This window comes from Austrofundulus limnaeus, unplaced genomic scaffold (assembly GCF_001266775.1).
Source record: "Austrofundulus limnaeus strain Quisiro unplaced genomic scaffold, Austrofundulus_limnaeus-1.0 Scaffold3, whole genome shotgun sequence".
Lineage (NCBI taxonomy): Eukaryota > Metazoa > Chordata > Actinopteri > Cyprinodontiformes > Rivulidae > Austrofundulus > Austrofundulus limnaeus.
The window spans coordinates 2,926,175-2,937,130 of NW_013952405.1; the positions used below are offsets into that span (position 1 = coordinate 2,926,175).

Genomic DNA, 10,956 nt, shown 5'->3' on the forward strand with positions numbered 1-10,956 from the left:
GGCCAGATGTTGATTAAACCTAATCTAGAGGTTCATCCAATGGCTACTTTCGAAAAGTTTATTTAAAGTCTATCCAGTGGTTCTTAAGATATTCTGCTAACAGACAAACAAAGTTGACTCCAACAGGTAATGCTAACATTTTAGGCAAAGTTCTCATCCAGTATGCAGCACTTGGATTATGTGTTTCAAGCAACTCTTGGCATTGAGTGTACCAGTTTTTAGCACAAAATCCATATAACTGACTGAAATTTTCTTTTTTTCTTTTTTTTCCTCAAGGTCAGTTGACTGTTAAAGCCATCTTGAGTTGCAGTGGCTCCAAAAGTTAATCATTTATAGACAAACCTAATTATTATTTCCTCAAAGATCATTGATGTGCAMATAATTATAATTGTTAGCTTTAAAGTGTCACAGACTGGAAACACCTCGGCACCTGAACAGCTTTTGTCCCAAAAATCGAAACCCTTTTCCTCGTCTCGCAGGTGCTCGTTTTGGCTCCGACACGCGAGATCGCAGTGCAGATCCACTCGGTGATGATGGCCATCGGCTGTGCCACGGAGGGCCTGGAGTGCCACGTTTTCATCGGGGGGAGGCCCGTGGCTCAAGACAAGCAGCATTTGAAGAAGTGTCACGTCGCCGTGGGCTCGCCTGGTGAGAGGCCGGCAGCGTGACCTGCTGATGGATCTGTCGCCTGCGTTTGGTAACAACCTTGTGTTCTCAGGTCGCATCAAGCAGCTCATCGAGCTGGGCATGCTGTCCACCGCCAGCGTCCGACTGTTTGTTCTGGATGAGGCAGACAAGCTGCTGGAGGAGGGCAGCTTCCAGGAGCAGATAAAGTAAGAGGGGACAGGGTGTTGAAAGCGTTATAAAAAAATGTGCTGACATTTACCCAGTGTCTCTGTTCCCCCTCAGCTGGATCTTCTCCTCTCTGCCTGTCAACAAACAGATGCTGGCTCTCTCTGCCACCTACCCAGAATCCCTTGCTCAGTACCTTACCCGCTACATGAACGAGCCCACTTTTGTACGACTCAATCCAAGTGACATGGGGCTTAAAGGTAAGACCCTTTCTAGTGATCTGGAATAAAATAAAATACTTTMATCTTTAACAGGATCACATTTAGGACTTTATTTTCTAAGAGTTTTATTGAAAATGGCTTCTTCGTGTCAGGGCTAAAGCAGTTCTACAAGCTGGTGCCATCCCACCCCCTACCTCACAAGGTTTTCGAGGAGAAGGTGCAGCATTTACTGGAGCTGTTCAGTAAAATCCCCTTCAACCAAGCCTTGGTGTTTTCCAACCTACACACAAGGTAACAGCTTTTTTTGAAAGCCCTCCCTCCTCTCACAGCTGCTGCTGATCAGCTGTTATTACAATGAAAAAAAGAGGATTACATTACATGTGTGAATTAAGATTATTATTTTTTTTGTTATGGTTCTGTGCTTCTGGATTTGGCCCACAGGGCTCAGCATCTGGCAGACATCCTGTCCTCCAAAGGCTTACCTGCTGTCTGTATATCAGGTGAGATTCAATCAGTGGATGTAATAACATAAAGGAAAATATTAAACATACATTTTTCTTTTTATAAAATAAATTTAACTTGGGGAGGGGAAAAAGCAGAATTAATTGTTTTAGTTGTTTAATTTTTAACAAATGTTGCTCCATTTAAATCAGAGAATCTTCCAAAGTCAAAAATATTTTATATTTGCCTCCTTGTGGTCATTTTAAGTATTGCAGTTTAATCAATTTCCATATGTGGACAACTTATTCTCATAGTCACTTTTTTAAAGACATTTTTATTTGCTTGTTCAGAATCCTACAGCTGATTATTCCTTGAAATCTTAAATAAAAATGATGGAYGGTGTGTGCAGGTGGTCTGAGTCAGGACCAGAGACTGGAAGCCATGTCCAAACTGAAGCAGTACCAGTGCAGGGTGCTCATCTCTACAGACCTGGTGAGACGAACACATTGCAACACTTTCTGTGCATCCTCTCTGTTCTACTAAGAAATARTCAGTAATTTTAATGAAATTAGCAAAAAAGTTATTATTGGAGTCAATTCAAGACGACGCCCACTGCCAAGTAACCCTTAAAAAATGGCTATAACTCAGACAATTCTACAAATATTAACCTAAAATATGATATGGTAGTAGCTGAGACTGATCCCCAACACWTAACCTGAGTGCTAACARATTGTGTAGACTYATTGTTTAAAATCTTTCCTTTAGGTATTTAGAGTCAACTCTGCCTGTCTGTTAGCAAAATATCTCATGAACCACTTGMCTGAGTTTAATGAAACTTTCAGGAAAAAATCWWTTGGARTAYCTTTRACATTGATTACCTTTTGGAGCRGATACAATTCAAGATGRCTGCACAAAGCCCACTTAACTTTGAATTATAAACAGTTTGTGTTTTCTGACATTTTTACGTATATTATGCTTAAATTTAGTGTGATATTAGCTGAAAGTCATTCACAATTTATACTCCAAGTGCTACTCACCATGCAAGATATTTGCTTAAATCTTCAGCATCTACTGCTGGCGTCAATTCTGCTCGTCTGTTAGCAAAATATCTCATGAACCACAGGACCGATGCAAATGAAACTTTCAGAAAGTAATCACCGGATGTACTTGTACAACTCATTAAAATTTGGAGTTAACCTAATAAAATTTGACTGAAATAGCTARTCGAAATTAACAAGCACAAAAATGGCTATAACTCAGTCAGTTGTTCATATATTGAGCTGAAATTTGATGTGCTTATAGYTGAGGGTCATTCACAACACAGTACTTTCAAGCAAGACATCTCGTGATAGATCAGATTGTGCATTACGTTATGTTCAGGGTTTGACCAAAATGTAACYAGTGGGCAATAAAGAATGCATTCACACTATTAAGATCAGTTTTTCCTCCGTATGTTCTTCGGCACAAATCTCATCCCGAATTTTTTTAAATTTCAACAATTTCTATATCAAAACATTCAGCTCCTTCAGGACATTCCTGCCATGACTTGTTGTACTTCAGCAATTTATACTTTTTGAGCAGGTTCAGCTTTTTCTGCCATTTTTTTGTTCTCATTGAAAATGAATTGAGCGGTCAACATCTTTAAAACCCTTCAAAATATTATTAAAACTTTATTTTACTTGTTACATTTTGTTCTGGTTCTGATATATAAATGTTTTACTWCTTTGTCCTAATTTCTGATTTGAGCTTTTTTTCTAGCTATCATTCTGACCTTTTCTGCTAATTTCATCTTCTGCTACTTTAAACTTATCTTTTGTTCTTTGCACTCTTTCTGCTTATTTYACTCTGTCTGCCCCTTTCAGCAATGTTTCGACCCCTTTTTTATTTTTTATCTGCATATTTTTCTTTTCTTTTTTTAGCTCTTCTTAGCCCCTTGAAGCTTTTGTTTTAGTTCTTCAGCCAATTTCAGCAATCATCCTGCTAATGTTGGGTTCCACCTGAACTGTTAAAATTCATCAAGCAATAATAGTTTAGCTTTTAAAAATATTTTGTCTTTAGCAGCTTTCAGCTAAATTGTTCAGCAATAAGCATTCACAACTGCGTTTTCACAGGAAGTGCAGTTTCTGTAGTTATGATCAGTTTGTTTTGTCCCCTCTGAGGCAGACTTCCAGGGGGATAGATGCAGAGAAAGTCAACCTGGTGATCAACCTGGATGTGCCGCAGGATTGGGAGACCTACATGCACAGGATTGGACGGGCTGGACGTTTTGGTAAAAGGCAGCAGAAGGCTTTTTTTATTTATTTACTTTTCCTCTCGTCACTCTGTTGATGACAGTACAGCAGGAGAGGCTGTTTGTGTGAAGAACTTACATCATTATTGCAGAATCTATCCTCTGGGTTTTAGTCCTCAGTTTTGAGAAAAACACATTTTCTGTTGGACTCGACACTTTATGATGGTAAGTCTGACTTTTCTTTAACATTTCCTGTTATTATGGGTTGTTTGTAGGCACACAGGGGCTGGCTGTGACCTACTGCTGCCATGGTGAGGAGGAGAACAAGATCATGTCCATCGCTCAGAAGTGTGGCCTCAGTTTGTCTGCTCTTCCATGTAAGTCCTGGAACTYTCTGCTCAAACCACGTTCCTTTAATTTAAAGTTAACCACTCAATCTCATTTTACCTGTGATTGTAGCCACCTTAGAGAGTGAGCTGATGGACGAGCCGTGTGACTGGGATGTGTGCACTGAGGCCTCCGCCCCAGAATCCGTGTCGCAGCTGTCGTCTAGAACTGAAAAGAAGAGGCGTTCAAAGCCCGCGGTGTCTGCGTSTGAACCCGTCGAGGATCAAGCTGCGGAGCGCGGGAGTAAAAAAAGGGCCGATAAGACCCCAGGAGTACCCGGGAAGGTGCCGCGCGCCGAAGATTCCGCAAAGCCRACGACTTCCACGCGAGCCGCCCCGCAGCGGAGCTCGCCTCGCGCCACGCCGACTCGGAAAGAGCTGCAGGACGCCCTGCCCAAGATCCCTCCGCTCAGCTCGTTCAAGAACTGCAGCCTGAAGTTCGTGACCTTCGAGGAGGCAGAGCACGACTTCCAGACCTTCATCAGCACCGGTTTGGGGAGATCGGTGGAGGTCATCAGGGAGTTCAGAGGCGAGGACCAGAAAGCGTACAAGGAGATCGTCACGCTTCACGACGACGGGACTCAGGACGTTGCCCAAAGCGGTGAGTGGCTGCATTTGGATGTTTCCCCTCGGCGCTCAGTTTCCAGTTCTTCTAACTCGGCCTCCGACGACGATGCGACGCCTGGAGGTTCAAGCGAGCCCACAGAGGCTGAACACAGACCACCTGGTAAACCTCAGCCTGACTTCGCTGCACAAAACCCCTCTGCACCTAAAATACATAAGCAGACATCCAGCAGAACCGGCGGCAGAGCCTCGTCGCCTCCTGGGAGCAGTGAGCAACGCGCCACAGCAAGTAGTCCCAGCAATCTGACAGCTCTGAGACAGATTTACAGGGACCAATCTAAAAAGATGAAAAGCGAGAGCAAAAAGCTCTCGGGGAAGAAGAGAGGCGAGCCGGAGAGGGATGAGGAGGAGGAGGAGGAGGAGTGGGACTCGGAGGCATACTGGAGAGCCTACTACAGATCCTGGAGCGATTACTACTCCTCCATGTCCCGTTTTCCAGAGCAGGGGTACCAAAGCTACTACAGTGCAGCTCAGAACTGGATGGCAGCTTATCGCATGAATACAGTCTACATGCAGGAACTCATGAAACACTGAACTGACTCCTAAATCCAGTGTTCAGTAGACCAGAGCAGTTTTCTGCCTGGGCTTGAGTATTATTTGCACTTTGGGTCGAACACATCACACTCAGATTTCTGTTTTTTTTTTTTTTTACCAATAAATTTAACCCAAGTATGGTGTCTCATTAAGTTCTCTAGTAAATGACTCGTGCTGAGGGCGAACTGCATCGTCGATTCCTGTTCTGTTCTTTTGACATGGCTCGATTGGGAACGTACTTCTGTTCATTAATCAGTCCTCCTGGGGACTGGAGGAGATCAAAGTCTCTCATTCTACATGACTCCTCAGCAGGGCAGCCCGAGGTCAAACATCTCCACACGCTCCTGATTACAGGCTAATCAACACCAACCCTTTTCCCCCAATCAGTGAAAAGTCAGCCCCCTTGAATTCATGAATCTGAACCAGAGCTCATTTTCCCCAATGTTAGCATTTATGTTACAGAGCAGCACAAAGACATTTTTAGACCAAATATTGTAGATTTAAACAATTTTAGACCAAAATGTTAAATTTTAGTCATAAATAGAAAGGTAGGGCACAGCTTGAGACAGTTTATCTGCAAAAACAAGATGATTTAAGGACAATGCGGTGTCGGGCTTCCTGTGCGCCACAGAGCTGCGGCGTGGAGGGATTTCACATTTTAAAGTTTTATGCGAGCAGGGGACGATGTGAGAAGTTTCTGGGTCGGGACAGCCTGAGCTCGCCTCGGCATGTGAAATAACTTCCTTACAACCTGCCAGCTCTGAGACTGAAAGAAATTTGAAGTAAAACGTTTCTGTATACACGCAAAATGAGAGAAAATCCGTTWAAGTTGGGGACAATTTGTACAACTTGACATGTAGGCTAAAGTCTGATGCATGAATCAGAAGAATGTCTGGAAACATGTTGGATCAAATCTTCAGAAAGGTGAGCGTTAAACTGGTAGATCTAAAGAGGAACCTGTACTGTGAGCAGAGAACAAACAGCTCACAGTGATGAGGAAGATGCAGCTGAGAGAACAAATATTGAAGATTTGTTTCCCAATACCAGCTGGGACTATTTATTTTTATCAACTGCAATGATTTTAAACTTTAAAACTGATGGAAAAAAAAAAACAAAAGTGAAAAAGGAAAGTGACCAAACAGCAGAAGAAATGGCTCAGGATGATAAACAAGTGGCTACCATTACTCAGGTTGGTTTGATCACCGAAAAAGTTTATCTTTAACCAACTGCAGTAAGGTTAAACTTTAAATCTTGAGAAAAATAAAGGTCAAAATCTTACAAAGCAAATATTCATGTGTCTGAGCATCAGGATGGAAAGACAACTTGTTGACTGAGATGTGTCTGCTCAAATCAATGTTCTAACTATTGGAGGGGGAAAAGTTCTTCATGCAGTTTGGAGCAGAGTCAGTGTGTTCTCCAAAATGTTCTGCTGGATGTTCAGCAACCAAACTCAGATCAATCCTTGGATTCAAACGGCGGCATGGCGACTCAGTTGTTAGCACTGACGCCTCACAGCAAGAAGGTCCTGGGTTTGATCCCCGGTTCGGACCTGGGGTCTTTCTGTGTGKAGTTTAGATGTTCTCCTCGTGCTTGCGTGGGCTTTCTCCAGGTTAGAATAGGTTGCCTTCAGGCCCAGGCCTCCATTGAAAAACAGATCTGAGATCTCAATGGGACTTGCCTGGTTAAATAACAGTAAATAAAAATAAATGATCTCTGGATCTGGAAGCTTTCAGAGAAATCTCCTTCAAATCCAGAAGTTTCCAAAAAAAAAAACAAAAAACTGACAGAACCAAAGCAGAGCTTTAAAGTCTAAACCTCCTGGTTTTCCTTCACCATTTGAACACATTCAATCTTTGATGAGATTCTAGAGTCCAAATAAACGACAGTATCGAAGTGCAGTTAGTTACCCAAATGCTTGCTGCAGTTGCTCGATCCAGGCAAACGAGAGCAGCTGAAAGGCCAGACTGTCAAACAAGAAGTGGAGAGAAATCAGGCACATTTATAGGGAGGGAGTGGGYGGAGCCCCTTCAGTCACGTACTTCAAACCAGGAATCTGACTTTGATCCAGATCCACCTGATATTTTATCCAAGTTCAAGTTCAGTTTATTTATATAGCGCCAAGTCACAGCATATGTTGTCTCAGGGCACTGCACATAAAAAAGAACAATCTAAAGTTTTTTTTTCTATTTAATAGTTTGTTTTTCAAACATTTTTAGCTTTTCTGAGTTTTCTTTGTCAGACCTTTGTCTTCACAAGTTTACAGTTTGCCTCTCTAATCAGTATTTTACTTCTTAGACTCTTGAATGCCACATTTGAAGTCAATGTTTGAGATGTAAAAAAACACTATGTGGGCAGTGTTAGGYCAGTCTGACTGATGTCATAGGARATGTTYCATCTGTGCTGAAATGCAGAACTGTTTCAGATGCTAACTTAACGAAACACTTAAAAGCTGTAGATCAACCCTGAGGATACACTAAATGCAGGTGGGAGCAAAGATCTTCATATTTAAAGAAAAGAACTGAACCAGAGTGAAAAGTCGCAGGACTAAAATGTGTGGAGACTCGTGGGTCTCTTGGGTTTGATGACAGATAATTTCACTGCTAGTGTGTGAGGGAGCATAAGGTGTCAAGTGTGTGTGCACCCTGCAGCACTTCACCTGCGCAGCTGTGTCCAGATGCTCACACTGAGTAATGGCATGGAACTCTTCCAAGCAGGTGTCCTTTCTTTTTCTTTTCTCTTCTTTTTAGGCAGAGCAGAAAAGCCAACGTTTGTCCCTGGAATCATGTCAGTTTGCCTGTGGAGATTGTTTCTGGCTATGACTGTTTCTAATTTTTTGATTAAACGTTTGGCTGTCTGGACATCAGGAAGCACATCATGAGCTTGCAGGAGCAGTTGGATCATCTTCCTCGTGTCATTGTGTGGATTAACTATTTAACACAATATACCCCAAGGGTGGGGGTGTCTACCTGAGTATCAGGGACTTCTCTGGAGGTCTGACAGAGCTCTCTTTTGTTTTAGGTTGGGTTCTGTAAAAAAGGACTTGAACAAATATTATCTAAAGCTCTATGAAGGATCTAAATTTAGGAAAAAATGAGTTTATATCTGACTATACTCATACGCCAACAGCTAGTCCCAGCAGGGCCGGAACCAAAGTGGACTTCTGCCGTCTCAAAACGACGTAAATTGCCTGTGATATGCATATTTTTCACATACAAAAAGTCAAAGGAAACATCTTTACATTTAAGAAACCTGGCATAACATAAAGGGGTTAGACAATGAAACTGAAGTCTGTCATTTTAGTGTGGGAGGTTTCATGGCTAAATTGGACCAGCCCGGTGGCCAATCTTCATTAAYTGCACATTGCACCAGTAAGAGCAGAGTGTGACGGTTCAATTAGCAGGGTAAGAGCACAGTTTGGCTCTAAATATTGCAAAGCACACAACATTATGGGTGACATACCAGAGTTCAAAACAGGACAAATTGTTGGTGCACGTCTTGCTAGCGCATCTGTGACCAAGACAGCAAATCTTTGTGATGTATTAAGAGCCACGGTATCCAGAGTGATGTCAGCATACCACCAAGAAGGACMAACCACATYCAACAGGATTAACTGTGGAYGCAAGAGGAAGCTGTCTGAAAGAGATGTTATGGTCTAAAACCAGGTGTTTCAGTTTTGTTGTCTAACCCCTGTACATGCTTTTACCCATTTTGTCACATTTTCTTTTGAATTTGGCTCAGCCAAAGTGAAACAGGAAGTGACATCAAAGGGGAACTCTTTAAGAAAGAGTTCTTGGTCTTTGTGTATTGAAACAATATTACTTAAACTTTGACTCTTCATCTCTCTCTCTGATAATGACTCAATGYTCTCTACAATCTGGGTTGTCAGCTATTTTAGCAATGCTCTGTTAACCTTCACACATTCCTCTTTGACATCACTTCCTGTTACTTCACATGTGAATATCTCAACTGTTCATCTCAGTGACATTGTTTTCTTTTAGCAACATGWTAATGTTACCTATTTATTAAAAAAATTGATTTCACAGGCACTTTAAAAAACAATCATTTCACAGCAGGTAACGTGAATGCTGTTCAAATCGCTATCCACATCAGGTAAGATAATAATTGTTCATAACCTTTCCACAGAACACTACTTTAAAATATCTGAACTACCCCTTTTACAAAGAGCCTCTTTTCCATCCCAAGACGCCACTTAAGCTGACAACCAGAAGGTTTCTTCTTCAACACAAAAATCTGGGTCACCACCAAGACTGTGCTTTTGGAAGAAGCGAAAATAACCTTGAAGCTGAATAATTACGAGTCCTGCGCTTGACGCGCTCGGAYGCACACAGGGATTTAAGAGGTGAAGAATGGAGCCCAGAGACGGTGTATTTGTGGCAGATATAGATGTTTTTATCAGGCGTTTCACAGTCGGGACACAAGACAAGGTCATAAATAATATCCAACACCTGACAAGATACACACAGCAGAAAGTCTCAACAACGACAGGTGGCATAGGAGGACAAAGCAAAGAGTGAAGAGGGACCAGAGGAGCTCAGAGAGACAGTCAAAAGGAGAGTACGCAACAAAGAGACAAACAGCCACAGACCCACTTTTGTTATTTGTAAATGAAAATGCAGTTCTTTGATACTCTGAAAGCAATGTATGCTTACATACGGCGTCGTCTGAAAGYTCAGCTGACATGAAGTCACCTGTGTGAAACAGGGAGCAGGAAAGGAAGTTTAAAAGTAATCCTCAATAACAAAACACAGGGATCTGTCACCTCATCCACTTCTGAATTTCATTAGATTCTAAACATTAAGCGTTATCCTTTAATTCCTTTTAAAATACAACATGTATCTGTGCTTGTTCWATTTTAATTTTTTTAACTCCATAAAAATTATTGGCAAACGGTTTGACTAAAACACAAATACTGGCTAGCCAACGTGGACTGAAAAGTTTACTAGATCAGAAGTAAAAATCCTCCTGTTCCAACTTTGTAGGACAGTTGCTGCTTTCCTTTTTTAAWTTTTTTTTGGGGTCTTTAGTTTAAGAATTGTAGCACAACACAGGAGGCCAGTTGCTCTGACGCCTAATCTGGCTGCTTAAACTAGTCCACTTCTGCAAGAAGGAGAAACACTCAGCTACAAAACTGCTTTTACAGTCATAGCCACGGTTGCATCTGTGTGCTCGTTCCCCCATTAAATTACCACGCTACGTGGAAGTACGTGTTTTGTCTTCGTTTCTCTGTTGATGAGCAACAAGCTGCTGTCTCCTTCCACCTTAAAGCAGACATATTTCTGAAGCTGCTTGACCCAAAACTACATAAAAAAACCAAAGTGTCGAAATTGAAGCTAAAATACCCTTGCTTATAGTTACTAAGATGATAATTTGAGATAATGCTTAAAGTAATGGCTCAGACCGTTTGAAGTGAGGTTCTGTGGAATAGATATGAACAAAATAACTTGCTTATTGTTTATCGCTGTTTGACTGAACTTGATTTGGAGAAACAGTTATTTGAATGGTCTGACCAGCTAATGGCTAGTCTGAGCAAGAGCCAAGAGTAAAGTGGAGTGAGTTCTGTCAGCAGTTCATACAATTCATACAGTTGTGGTCAAAAGCTTACATACACTTGTAAAAAAACATAATGTTATGGCTGTCTTGAGTTTTCAATAAGTTCTACAACTCTTATTTTTCTGTGATAGAGTGATCGGAACACATACATGTTTGT

General features: G+C 41.6%; 1 protein-coding gene across 1 annotated transcript in view; it reads left to right on the plus strand.

Moving 5' to 3' along the window:
* Nucleotides 1-5,376, plus strand: part of ddx20 (DEAD (Asp-Glu-Ala-Asp) box polypeptide 20) — a 7,896-nt gene extending 2,520 nt beyond the window's left edge. The window contains exons 3-11 of the mRNA XM_014017442.1: nt 480-648; nt 719-833; nt 910-1,052; nt 1,166-1,304; nt 1,455-1,513; nt 1,864-1,946; nt 3,618-3,723; nt 3,960-4,061; nt 4,144-5,376. Of these exons, the coding sequence (XP_013872896.1) occupies nt 480-648; nt 719-833; nt 910-1,052; nt 1,166-1,304; nt 1,455-1,513; nt 1,864-1,946; nt 3,618-3,723; nt 3,960-4,061; nt 4,144-5,228 (2,001 nt within the window). The 3' untranslated portion in view covers nt 5,229-5,376. The remainder of the gene's footprint in view (nt 1-479; nt 649-718; nt 834-909; nt 1,053-1,165; nt 1,305-1,454; nt 1,514-1,863; nt 1,947-3,617; nt 3,724-3,959; nt 4,062-4,143) is intronic.
* Nucleotides 5,377-10,956: the final 5,580 nt, after the last annotated feature.